At 42.7% G+C, this 14,618-nt stretch overlaps 1 protein-coding gene across 1 annotated transcript in view; it reads left to right on the top strand.

Moving 5' to 3' along the window:
* Nucleotides 1–14,618, top strand: part of LOC120568866 (cadherin-2B) — a 153,648-nt gene that overhangs the window by 45,438 nt on the left and 93,592 nt on the right. The window contains exon 2 of the mRNA XM_039816603.1: nucleotides 10,555–12,366. Within this exon, the coding sequence (XP_039672537.1) occupies nucleotides 10,843–12,366 (1,524 nt within the window). The 5' untranslated portion in view covers nucleotides 10,555–10,842. The remainder of the gene's footprint in view (nucleotides 1–10,554; nucleotides 12,367–14,618) is intronic.

Raw genomic sequence — 14,618 nt, 5'->3', positions numbered from 1 at the left:
TCAGAATCATCCCCGTGGTGTTACTACAAACTGAACATCAAAATATCACACACCTGTTTTAACAAGTAGGAAATAGTACCATGAACACCTGTGGACAACACATTGAGAGAAAGTTTTCGGTGCACATCAGAGGCTTATTGATTCTATCAGACGGCCATTAAAAAGCCAATCTCGCCTCTTCGCTCACCGCCCGCCAGGATAGGAGATAAACATGAAAAAGATCCTTAAATGTTGATTGAAGAGAGAATCTGGCCGATTAAGTTGGAATATTGACTGCCATTATTCACTCTTGGCCAAAAGCCTTGGTGCTATCCTGCAATGTGCCATATCCTCCCTGTCAATTCATCACATATCCCTCCGACAACCTTGGGTGTGTTGTGTTTATTCATCTCTAAAACAACCGTCTTCCACCTCCCTCTCCACCAGCCTCTTGTCCAGCCTCAGTGCTTCTTCAAAGGAACACCCTTGAAAGGTGAACAGCAGAGGTAGTGTACTAGGCTGCGGCTGCCGTGAATTAAAGCTCAGATAAGACAAAACGTTGTGCAACATTAATATATTGTCCACTGTCCACAGACTTTGAATTTTGACTTAAATATTGCTTGCATAAATATTGTTTGTATTGCATTTTAATTTTCAAGTTTGAATTTACAATTGAATGTTTCACAGCGGGGTACAACTTTGAAAATTAAATGTGAAACAGATTTTCCATTTGTGAAAATGCAAATGGTAAATGCAAATTGGATTATTGCATTTTCATTTTCATTTGCATTTGCATTTTTTACTCAAATAACACATACATATGATATGTGGAAAATTATAATGCTATTGTGCCATATCCTCCCTGTCCATTCATCACATATACATATTATCACTGGCAACCTTGGGTGGGTTTATTCATCTTTGAAACGACCCTCTTCCACCTCCCTGTGTCCTCTCCACCGGCCTCCTGTCCATCCTCAGTGCCTCTTGAAAGGAATATCCTTGAAAGGTAAACAGCAGAAGTGTGTGTGTGTGTGTGTGTGTGTGTGTTTGTGTATGTAGAGGAGCCTTGAATTAAGTGCTGTACAGTAAAGCACTTCTCTTTCCAATAAAGGCCTAACTTTATTAACCTGATCTATGATGCTTTGTGGCTCATGGATAGGTGAGCGTACGTGGAGTTTATGCCAAAAGGCTCAGGTAATTTTCTTACAATCTGTCTCTGACACCTTGCATAAGGAGTCTTTTCTCATTCCGATATCTTGATACAAACTTATACATTCTATTGACACACACACACACACACACACACACACACACACACACACACACACACACACACACACACACACACACACACACACACACACACACACACACACACACACACACACACACACACACACAGCTCTGGGGATACAAGTCCATCTGCAATTCCTGAAGACTTGCTGAAATGTCAGCCTGTGTTGAAAAGGATCAGATAGCTTTTTGATGTTCCACGTTCAGTCAGGCAGAAGAGGAAGAGAGACAGGCTTGATAGGCATCAGGTGTAATTTTGGTAACTGCTTTGGCAGCAGATGACTCACCATTTAGAAAACACAGGCTGAGCACCTACCCAGAAAGACATTGGCTCAAACCAGATAAGCTGCCTGATACAAAAACATCCCCTGACCTTTGTGCATGAAGATCACTGAAGCTGATCAGCTCCGTCAACTTCTCAGAGCAGAACCAGCACAGGGGCCTAAAGGTGGAGAGATGTAGTTGTAGTTCCGTAACGTAATCATAAGAAGTGGGATCATCCACCACGAAAAGAACATTATATTTTCTTTAAAAATAAATAAAGGATAGATTTCACCTCAGCACTGGTGTTCATAAGTAATACAAATGTGTCAGACTACATTTGACATTAAAGTGATGGTTCGAGATTAATTCAATTAAGTTAGCGATTCGAAGTTAAACGTTTACCTGTAGGTTATAGTGAATTAGCAAGAGTATCGCTGTGTATCTTGTAAGTTACCCCACTAATAATGCCCGAAATGATACCAAACGCGTCTACAAGTAGTACAAATAGGTTATGCTATCATAAAACGATGGATTGTAAAAGTTGTGTACACCAGAAGTTTATGAACACTTGCCTGCTGGCTTCTGCTCTCTGTTGCTGCTGCTGCTACCTGCAGTTAGACCAGTGCTTAGGGCTGTCTACAAATTACTACAACAAAGAGATACAACAAAAATATTTATTAATTCAATGATTAAATAAGGTAATGTCTCCAAACTTACCTCAATTATTACTTGTCTCCTGCTAGTTATACTACAGCACTTACTTAAAAAAAAAAAGTTAAATTAATAAATATTTTTGTTGCATCTTTTTCGGTGATGTAATTTGTAGACGGCCCACAGCACTCGTCTTACAGCAGCAACAACAACAGCAGAGAGCAGAAGCCAGCAGGCAAGTGTTATTTACATAAACTTCTGGTGTACTTACCAAACTTTCCAATCCATCGTTTTGAGAGCATAACCTATTTGTACTACTTGTAGACGTTTGGTATCATTTCGGGCATTATTAGTGGGGTAATTTACGAGATACAAACGTGGGTCCGTTAGCCCCTGCGCTAAGCTATTCAGCTGATAACGCTACTCTAGCTAACTCTCCCAATGTTAGACCCAGGTGAAAAAAGCTTCTGGGGGGGTGTTTGGCTCGAGGTCATGGTGCAAAGGACCCTAGGGTGAATTGCTCCGAACCATCACTTTAAAGCAACTTTGCTGTTCTATGTTAAATACTTTATCTATCTATAATTTAAAGTTAGAGGTCAGGCAAGGTGCTATATAAATACTGTGAAAGTATCAAAGCCCTCAATCCAAAGAGAAACACACACAGCCTGTATTCAGAAACGGTGTCGTCAGGACTTCTGTACAGTTATGATGTCACAACTATACTATACATATGTAGAAAGTGCCGCCGCAGTGCCGTTACAGTCATTCCATGCAGAGACTCCAAGAGCGCTGATGTGGAAGACCCGGAAACGCTGACCAATCAGGGCAGAATGGGCTTTTTCGGGAGGGGGGGGTTTAAAGAGATAGGCACTAAAACAGTTTCAGACAGGGTGAATACAGGTATAATCTGACATTGTGTTGACAATAGTGTCTTTTTTCACATTAAAGCATGTAAACATGTTCTAGTAGAAACCCCAAATACAAGCATGAACCTGAAAATGAGCATAATATGGGACCTTTTAAGGTTAGAAAAATTTTACTTGCAAAGTTTGTAAGAATATCTGGACAGTCAACCTTCGGAAAAGTGAATTTATGCCTATCACTTTTGTTGATGGGACAGATTTTGGATCAGCTCTCTTTAAAAGCAACCCTAACAACATATGTCTAGGTATATGGGTTATACACGATTACAAGGATCTCTATAAGGCTAATTATCAACCTCTGTTATCCAACCATAACTAAGACATTGAGCACTGGGACCACCTGCCTGTTTCTCTAGGTGGAAGAATCAATACGATTAAGATGAGCGTGCTCCCAAAAAAGTCTTTGTCCCCCCCATCTGAATAATCAGATATCAACCTTTTATATGGATGAAAAAACAACCTAGGATAAATAAAAAATATATTGCAGAGGCCTCATACAATGGCACTCCCAAATTCCATGTGCTACTGGGCAGCCAATATGAGAGAATTGTTATATTGGATTAGCAGTGATGTCACTAGTCCTGAATGGACAGTAAAGTAGAGGGCATCCATTTGATCAACCTCACTTTTAGCTTTACTATGTTCTAAATTACTTTTAAAACATCCCATTTCAACCTTTACCTCTAATCCAATTGTTATCCATTCAGTTGAAAACTGGAACCAGTTTCGACTGTCCTTTAATCTTACTGACCTTTCACATGCTGCACCAGTGACAAGAAATCATATTTTTGCCACATCAGTAATAAGCAAAACCTTTGATGCTTGGTCAAGAAATGGAATGCGATCTCTACATTGAAAACATGTTTGCCTCTTTTGAACAGTTACCACAGAAATTCATAAATCACATATCTACAGGTATTCTCATTTCTCAGAGGGTTTTTTAGCATCTAATTCAGACTGCCTCCTGTATCTCTGCTGGACAAGCTGACACAAAACAAATTATAAGCAGAATATATACAGTGCTTAACACACATAACAGGACCAGTTTAGACTCTCTTAAAATGAAATGGGGAACTGACCTAGTCAAAATAATCCCAGGGGCAATCTGGCAAAAAAATTATACAGATAATTTATTCCTTCTCAATATGCCTTAAAGTGCTTTTGTTGTCTGAACCTAACCACAGACAGGACTCAGGATGCTAACCCCTGACCCTTATATCTAACCAAATGTAGTGCTTCATTTAAAAATAAATCAAAAATAATCCAGAAAGCAATTAGATTAGTCAGCACAACATAATCAAGAAAACAATTTAGTAATATATAAACACAAGTTATTGGAGACAGGGTTGGGGAACAGAGAGCACTAGTATCCAATATTGTCTTCAGATACCCAGAGTTTAGGTATCAGTATTGATATCAGGAGAGAAAATGTTGGATTAGTGCATAAAACTTCCAATCTGAGAAAACGGCACTGCTGAGATTCATCTCATTTTTATGAAGTTCACTCATAAAAATCATCTCATCCAAATATTGGCCTTTTTTGTCTTTTGGTCTTTTGGCCAAAATTGTTTGTAATTTGTGAGGTGTTTAGTTTTTGTAGGTTTCAATAGCCTGTTCTCAGCTTTACTGTTCTCATGCTACAGTAGTTAGAAAAGAGACAATTTAGAGTAACATTAAGTAGTTCTGTATTATTTATCATTGCATATAACAAATCCTTGATATGGCACTACTTTGTGCCTTTTTTAACCAATAATGCATACACCCTGCTACTTATGCATGATTTATAATTTTAAAAGGCCTGAATGATGAGCAGAATTTTGCTGTAAATCACAGGCGCTCAGTGGGTCAGCGCTGTCACAGTTGGTATATCCACACACTCTTAGCCAGCACTTTACCTTACGACCAGACAAATCAGACTGAGAACTACTTGAACCTATGCCAGGGCAGTAAAATATGGGCCACAAATGTTGTCCCTGTTGTGACCTACTGGCACGTCTCCTGGCATTGTGATTCTCTGGACTGTCTGCTGTCAAGATTTATTTGATCTTTATGGCACCTCTCACAGTTTATATACTGTAGCCTAAGATTAAACAGCAGCTGAGGAGCTTGCGCCTGCAGTACACCGTACAGCTGGAGCCAGTTGCACCGGCTCTTCGAAAGTCCAAAATGTTTGTACAATTACTAAAACGACAGAAACATTTTTGCTCAATGACAAAATAACATCAGCAAGCCTGCAATACCCGTTTCTAATGTTATCACTACATTGAATGATCATTTTCAGTGGTTATAAGCCTCACTGATATGGGTTAGAAGGGGCCTGCTCAACTTATACTGCTAAACTTGGATGGAGAGGCAGCCCAATCCTGTATCTTATTGTAAAAAATGTTTTAACAAGACGGAACCCTCTCATCTCTTATGTTTGTGGTTTTCAGTACACATATTGTATTTTTAAATGCAGTGTTCTTGCCGGATGCTCTACAAGCCTCTGACTCTTGCCATTTAACCCCATTGATCTAGCTGAGAGCCAAGCAAATCCAAAGCCCCATGTCACAGCTCTGTTAAACTGAGTCTCTTTAGTCTTAATCTCACCAACAGGCAAACAGCCACCCATAAGCGGGCTGAATTTCACACACCATGCAATACTGTATATTCATTCCATTGTTTTGTTATGTAAAGCTGTGCGCTGTCACATTGTACGTTGTTTACCTGCTGTTCCTCCACTCGTCCTCTACAAACCTTCAGCCTCTGGGGAATCATCTTATGTCCATAGGCTGATGCTATGTACTCTCCTAAGGGAGGTTAGCATCTGCTATCAGTATGTCAGTAAAGCTGAGACAGAGACAAGGCTGGGGACAGAGGTGAAGAAGGTACTTATACTCAGTGCTTAATTTGTAAAGTGGGAGGTCCCAGAGCGCAGAGTGGGGGTGGATCCGGCGACTCAAAACGGGGGTTGGAGGTAACGGAACAAAAAAAATAATAATTACAACGCTGTGTGTACATCAGGGCAATGTTTATTTTTATTTCAGAACATGCACTCTAACGGTGCGAAATGTAAAAAAACAATCGTTTTTACAAGCAGCAATTATCCATCAGACTATTAAATTAACCAAAAAAAACACCGTGGTCTTCACATTCCTGATCGGCAGTAACATTTTTTTGCTTGTTTGGGATCCGACTGGCCAGCGTATTTGAAAAAGTTAAGCAAACTTTGTTGTCTTTTTGACATTTTTTCCCTGAGTGAAATGAGGCTATGACAGCAATCTCAACCAGCACAAGTACTTGTGTCACTTGAAGTGCAGCGCCGCGCTGTTGAAGTGCCTCCCCTCCCTCCGGCCTTCTCCCCCCTCCTTCTTACCCTGAAAAGTCACCTCAAAACGCAGTGAAAATGGAAGATTTTTGTGGAAATTCAATGGGGAATAAAGACTAACAAGACAGATAACAACATTGAACACTACACAAACAGTAATTTTTTTTTTTCATTTAGTCGATTCATTTTTCATAGTGACACAGGAGGTGCCAGATCCAATAAAAAAAAGGTTCCGGATCCAACGTCGGAGGTGCCGGAACGTGTTCCGGCTCAAATTAAGCCCTGCTTATACTGTACATTAACAGGCGAAAGCCCCAGCTGCTTGTCATCTCCGCACACACTGACAGCTCTGCTTTTATCTGCCAAGGTTCAAGGCGAGGACGGAGCTGCTTTATGGCGCTTTGCACTTACTAAGTTCGTTCTTCCAAAAAGGACCCCCACCGCCCCTTCCTCCTGCTGCCGCAACATCCCTTCTGCCACACATGCTTACATACCCACAACCATTCTCCTGCTTTTCCTCCTTCTCCATCTCTTTTTTGGAGCTAACCTTTGTTACTCCATGCATAATTCTTCTGGGGTGGATGCTTTTTCTCTTCCCTCCTGATGTGAGCGAGCGCTCCATTTCTTCTCTCCAACTTCAATGCGTCCAGCGAGGCAGTCCCCAGAGCTTTCTTTAGATACAAGGGGTAGGATGAGGATTTCTGTATGTGCGCTCAGAAATGTGTGGAGTATTCAGGTTTGTCTTCATGAAAGCGTGTTGGAGAGGGTAGATGAATGTGGCTTTGTGCAGGCATTTTATATGCATAAGTACATAAATAAATGTTTTTTTTTCTGGAGAATGTTTCGTCAACAGGGCTTCAAGTCACACAGCATGTGTGTGTTTGTTCGTTGTTGTGGCGAGGGTGCGCGTGGGCGTGCTGCTGCTGTTTGCCTGTTTCGACAGGAGGGTTACCGAGAGAAAAAAAAAAGACAGACAGACAGACAGACAGCAAGCAAGGAGGTGAATCGTAATTAAAACTTTCAGTGTCGTTAAGTTGGTGACAGCTCACGATCGATGGCGAGGATCTGCCTCCAATACTAATGATTCAAAAGCCCATTTGAATTTTAGGTGGAATGGGACCAGTAAGGGGGAATTCATTAAGATATTTATGGCCCCAATTAATCAGGTCACTGAAAAACTTGCTGTAGGTGTACAGAACTTACAAAGAAATACAGCTGGGTTCCCATGGTTTTAAACTCTTTCAAATATACTGCAGTTATACATTTTCTATCTAATTAGGAGGTGAGAGCTCCCTGGAGCGACCAAATGTATCACCCTATCATCTCTATTTACTAGAAATCATGGCAGCATATATTAAGGCTACAGGTGAAATCCCCATCCTGATGCTTGCCGGTTCCACAAGGATGAAAACAACAATTTCGTCATATTATATTATAAAAAACTGTAATGAGGAAATATGAGCTCCCTTGCGCTTCTAACCGGGTCACCCAATTATCTTCACTTATGTACTGGCTGTACAGGCCGATGCACCCAGGGTAATGGCATAACAATAGCTCTCTACAAAGAAATGTGAAAGGCTTTGACACAGATCAATACGTTACAGAAATGCCTTGACTCTGCTCTGAGTGGAATTTCGGCCTTGATGATGGTGTAAAAGATAAAAAGGATAAAAGCGATTTTCTTTCCTACTTTGGTGCTTCAAAAACACCTTGCATTGATAAAACGTCCCACACAAAAATATTTTAAATTTGTGCTCAGCCCGCAACAGTGCCATGTTGATATTCTGCCCTGCATCCCGCCACCTGCCCCAGGCTTGTTAACAAGGTGCCCGTGGCATTGATTGCCTGGCCATCAAACTCCCACCTGATAAGTTCCTCTGGGAGAGAAGAGAGCCACGTCATTGAATTCACCCTGATCGCCTGCTCATGCTGTACATCCGAGATAACACGCAGCCAAAGACAGCCTCACATCTTCTGTAATGGCCTCAGTGATGTTTATATAATATATAACATATTCTGTAAATTTCTGTCCAGCATGTTGCAGCTAGTTTAATGTAACTTCTGGATACATCATATTTTACCGCATTATATGATTTGAGGACTGGATTTATACGCACAAGTATGGCATTGTAGCCTGTCGTCAAGATGGTGGCCAGCGTGACACCTGTCACATCCAATGTAGCGAGGCAGAGGAAGGGGATTGGCTGATTGATTGAAGCCTCAGAGTGCACCGAGGGTGAGGGACGCAGTGACAGGCCTGTGATTGACACAGATGAGAGAGAGGAAAAGAGGATAGGAGTGAGCGGCGGTTGGAAGACAGGATACTAAAACAATAGCCAGTTAAAGAGAGAGGATAGAGGGAGATTTAGGGAGATTGATGGGCCCGAGAATGAGACAGGTGGCGAGTGGGAGAGGTGGGGAAAAAAAGAGAACGCGGAGGAGGAGTGGATAATCTTTTTTTTCCCGTTACTGTTCATCAAAAGGCTTCTTTCTTTTTTAAATGAAAGAGAGACTGAGAGAGGAGGCTGAGGACGTTGAGGAGAAGATGAGAGAGAAAGAGGAAAAGGGTGAAAAGTATTCCAGGAGGATCAGCCCAGCTTCAGTCATGCCCCAGTGAACGTGCTGACAGGGTCCGTCTGCGCCACAGCGGAGCAAGTGTCACACACACTGACAAACCACACCACAGTGAACAGGACTAGATGAAAGTTGAACTACTTAACCCATAGACCACAAGTTTCACCAAATGTATAAACACGAAATACAGTTTTACAGATTTTGCTAGTTGTTCACGGAAAGAATGTAATGTGTTTAAAAGGATGCTTTTTTTTTCTTTTTCTTTTTTTTTTCACAGAGGAAGAGTGTTTAAACAAAACATTGATAGCTGTTTCCAGTATTTACTTTCAGTTATATTAGTGATTTTGTTCCAGACTTGTTCCTGTAGCAGCACATTCCCTAAAACCAGTTACATATTGATTTACCTGACTTGTTATTAGGGAGGGTTAATGTTAATAACTTTTTTAATTAATCTAGCTCACTATACGTGGACAGCAACTAACTACACTTGGTCCAGACTTGAGGGGGGCGTTCAGGTGAAGTCATTTTTTTGCGACACCACATGAATGCATAAGGCTCCAAATCTTTAACAGGAAGCCATGGCGTTTGGGCATTTACAAGGCGGGTTAAATGCTATTGAGTTGCATTATGGGATATTTAGGATCCAGTATTTTTCGAGGTTGACCCATTCCAGGGACTTAAATTCATATATATCAGTCTCTGCTGCTTTGATTTTGACTATTCCTTTTTTTGAAAATTAAATCTGTGTCTTTTGAGTCCTCCAACATTATGTAAGTGCACTGCCAAATTGCTACAAGTACCCCTTTAAATTGGATTTTTTTTTTTTTTATTACACATGCCTGTCTTTTTCTGCACACAGAACAGATTTTTATGTTAAAGCAATCAGCCACATTATCAACTTGTCAGATGTGTAGGCTGATGTTCCTGAAGAGTATTCTTGCTCTTACCTAATAACAAGCACACTGATTAATATCTGACATTTTGGTTTGGCATAATATTTCTATTTGAGGCTTGAGTGTGTGAGAGTGTTAGTCAGATGCGTGAGAGCCGAGGAACCGTTTACATCACTCAAGGCACCGTGTACAACAAAGTGCATCTGCATCTACAGTTTGCGTTTGTATTGGGATTTTCACTGATCAAAGTATAGTATTAATCCAGCCAATTAATCACGCATCAAAGTGATATGAAGCTAGCTGGTCCCTTTTTGCACTGCTGTCAAAAATCCTTGATAGTAGTTCCCATTAATCACTGCTCAGAGCGTTTTCTAATAGTGTTCTCCTATCTTTTTCCATGTAGAATAGTAAGATGATAACTTTGTCTCCGTCTATCTAATAGATTTGAGAGAAAAAACACTTGGGTCATTATGGAGGTATAAATGAATGTGTGTTCTGGGCCTAAAAAAGCCCTCTGTGCTTGTGAAAATGTGATTGCTGCTCTGTTAAAAGGCCTGTCCTGCCTGCTTGTCTGCGAGTTCTCCTACCTGTCTATGCCGCTTCACTTTTAATTAACGCAGTGCAATGATTACATTTTTAACTTAATTATCTTTATCTTCATTCTCAGGGTGCCCAACCCTCCGTGGGAAACTGAATGAGACGCTTCGCAAGAGGAGTGGGAAAGAACCAGCAGAGAGAGTCTTGGTGAGATAGAGGAAGATAAGGCAGCGTGAAAGCAGAAGGGAGAAGGAGTGACTGACACCTGCCCTCCAGCTCCAGTGTGAAGGGCACGGAATGAGAGAGTAAGAGGAGGGGCATGAAAAGAGGGAAAACAGAGGAGAGAATGAAGACAACCGGAAAACAAGGCCTGCCTCACAGCAAACTTCGCTCAAATTAGGACATCTCGCAACAAGACATGATGATTACAAGAAACCTGCTCCTATTGGTTTCCCTGTGCCTGTGGGAGGGGCTTGCGGGAGTTGCCTTGGCCAGTAAGATTGTTCGCAGGAGAGGGGTGCTGAAGCTAGGGGAGAGCAGAGCTGCGGACCAATGGGATGCAAGCGTGGATGCGAATGCAATGCCCGTGGTGACTTTTAGAAACCTGATTAGTCATGAGCAGATGGGTGACGCTGGATCTTTTCCTCATTCCAAAATATTGCAGAGTCATGCTGCTCCATCAGTAGCTAACAAGGAGAGGCAAGCTTTCAAGCCAAAGCGTGAGGTTGACTCTGTCAATAAAAAAGAAGTGACTTTGCACATGTTAGCCAATAACAAGGAGCTAAACCAGGATGTAAAGAAAGTCAAGAACAACAGCAAGACGGCTGAGACTTCTACCAAAACAGAAAGGTCCGAGAAGACGTTCACAATCCACCATAAGCCAGATCTACACACCAATAAAACCAGGTTTAAATCAGGCTCTAGATCCAGGAGCAGACCTGATTTGAGTGTCCATACTACAGGTGTGCCAGGAAAAGGATTCAGCATAGATTCAAACCGAAAGCTGAACCTCACTGGCAGTTATGGGGTTCTGAAGCTGCTGTCGAAAGAAAACCTAGTTAGGATCGTTAATTCCCAAATGCAGAGCGTTCCCAGTCTGAGCTTTCCGAGCAAGGGCAGCCGGAGCAGGAAGAGAGATTTGATTGACGTTAATCACAGACAGTTGGAGGCTCAGAAAGTGTTGAGACAAGATATGGCTGTCACTCAGCTTCACACTGGATTTGATAATCAGACTGCATTTCCTTATTTAAGTCCAGTCACCACCCCAGATCTTAATCGAGACCAGGGAGCCAACACTCGTATTAGTCCACTGAGTGAAGTCAACCCAGCTTTAAGTAAAGGGCAGGGCAACTTGGGAACGCAGGGTTCAGATAGTGGCGATAGCAAGAGCAAACACCTCGTCCGTTTACCGTCAACACCTCGCAGCGAGGTCAGTCTCAGCCCTGGGAAAGAAGCACCAATCAGCCAAACAGAACCGCCATTTACATCGACAAAACATCTCCCAGTGTATGTTCCCTCTGAAACAAATGATTCTCTGCCATCTGTGCTGACAATGCAACCCTTGGGAGCACGACCGGGGAACAGAGCAGCAGATCCCCACAGAGACCCATTAACAGAGTCAGTTCACACTGCTCAGACAGAACTCAGCACAGCTCAGTACCCTCCAGATGAAGACAACAAACTTGTCAACAGCAGTCATGTCCTGAGGCTCCACCCAGCTCCCGAATGGAGCCGCGATACAAACGACGCTGGGATGCAAGCTGTCGATCCAGAAAATGAGAAGGGCCTCGTGTTTGAGGAGGCAGAGTCCGCGGTGGAAGAGGAGGTGCGTGACCGCATGGAAGGGAAGGGGTCGCGCTCTCGCAGCAGAAGGAGCTGGATCTGGAACCAGTTCTTTGTGATCGAAGAATACGCCGGGCCTGAACCTGTGCTCATCGGACGGGTAAGGAAAAAGACAAACTTCATTCATCATTTACAAGGGCGGTGAACTATTTTATGAATGTTTTATGAATATTTAAGACACTGTTACAGGTCTCTTACATGGCTTATTTAATCCCAGGTCCTTATCTCAGGTACACACTCTCTCATACAAGAAGTTCTTAGCATAATTTAACCCCACAGTCACGCTCCAAGTTTTTTGTGTGCATTCTTATAAACCTGCAATTGGAATTGATTTACATTGCTCCATTGCGGTGTGGTGCCTTCCAGCTAGCAATAAAAACTTCAATGAATCAATGGTGTACTGAGGCACAACAAAAGCCCAAGATCCCGTCTGCCCAAGGGGCTAGTCATGATCTCTACCAATCTGCGCCCGCCAATGGAAATTGACATATCCAGGAGAATTAATAGCTTTACTTTTTCCTTCCACCATTGATCCTCGCCCCGAGGCAGAAAGCAAGAGTAGTCCGAGTGTTCCCTCATTTCCCTGTAGGTCAGATCTGTCAGCTCTGCTCCCTCATGGTCAGAGGTCTGCAAGGTCCCGCTAATGCTTTTTCATTTAGACTGATTTACACTTGGTTTGACAGGATTTATCATTGCGTTCTACCTCGGCGCAACACACACAGGGCTGCAGTCCTGTTGCTCTGCTCTGTAATTTATGAGAATCAATGACTGGGCATGTCTCAACCCAAAGCCCCCAGACACACACTCCCTCCTCCTTTGAACGTGCGAGCAGATGAGCGTGGAGGAGGTCACGTGGACTGGACAGAAGGTGTCTCGGACCCTGCACTGTAATGGCTGTGCTCTCGGTTCTCAGTATGCGCCAACTGTCTCAGTACCCAGCTGCAGTAGATGAGCTAATTTATAAGCCTGTGTGGCCAGTTTGCTGAGCAAATGAATAGTAATGATCCCTGTGTGACTGCTGCAGGCTGTTGGAAACCACAGAGTTAGAAGTTGGTGTGTGTATGTGTGAGTGCTCGAAGTTGCGCTGGTGGTTGGGAGCTTCGGCTCGGTGGGAGCCCAAATTGCGTTGTGTTTTTTGATTTTAATATCCAGGTGCACACAGATGGACAGGAGCCTGCAGCCCTCCCTGAGTGCGCCGATGATTAGCCAACATTTAATTTGGCTGTTTTCGCCTTTGCACTATGACTGATGATGGTCTTTGCTGGATGCTATGAAGCACTGTCAGTGGCAATGGAGAAGATGCAAGAGCTAGCGGTCCAGCTTACAGATGGCACCGCGTGTAAAGCCATTAGTGCCAATCTGCTGTGTCAAGCAGGTATTTATGCCAGCACATTGTATGGCACTCAAGGAGGGAACAACGCCAGGCCACACACATGCCCATATGATAGTGCTGACACTTGGAGTACACCCAGAACGCTATTGTGACTGTGTGTGTGACTGTGTGTGTGTGTGTGTGTGCGTGTGTGTGTGCTGGGCTAGAGATGCGTATGATTAATACCCTACTGTATTAGACAGTGACGGCATACATGAATAATGCTCTTATAGATCTTAATACGCTTATGAATTTTTAATCTCCTGCTGTGCTCCAGTGCAGGCCGGTGCTATAGGTAGAGAGATCAATGCTGCGACACTGCCTTGTTTTTTTCCCTATGAGGGACCTGATTGCGCTTTAATGGAGAGAGCTGTGATGGAGAGCGTGAAGAAATGGACTGTACAGGCCAGAACAGCTCCACCTGCCAGATCCAACACAGTCCAAAGACAGGCTCAATCAGCTGCAAAACACTCATGCCTGTGACTCATAACACGTGTCTCTATTTCAGTCGGCTATAGCGTGTCCACGCATGCACTCATACACACAAACCATGTACATCTGAAGGTGTGATTCTGTATTTAATTGTGGGCTCTCCTTAAAAACAAATCCGCCCTCTAACACTGATTCACACTGGGCTTTTTTTTCCCTGTGATCTCGGACAGTTTGGTTGGGATAAATCTCTACTAAAGCTGGAAACAAGAGCCAAGACTCTAATCTGTGATGTCAATAGGAGACAAAAGCTCTGCTACTAAAGTGATAATGAATTAGGGGCCAAATGTGTGGACACAGTGACACCAACCAGTGTTATTTTGCATGGATATTTATAAGCACTTTTGTTAGATGTGCTATAAACCCCCCCCAGCTCATTTGGTATTAAATCTAAAAGAAGCAGCCAATGAGTCACCAGCTGTCCATTCGCTGTTGTTGGAGTGTCCCTTGAAATCTCTTAATACCATCAAAGATCTAAGTTTTTGTTTACT

Source organism: Perca fluviatilis, chromosome 11 (genome assembly GCF_010015445.1).
Source record: "Perca fluviatilis chromosome 11, GENO_Pfluv_1.0, whole genome shotgun sequence".
Lineage (NCBI taxonomy): Eukaryota > Metazoa > Chordata > Actinopteri > Perciformes > Percidae > Perca > Perca fluviatilis.
This window is presented reverse-complemented; position numbering and strand designations above follow the sequence as displayed.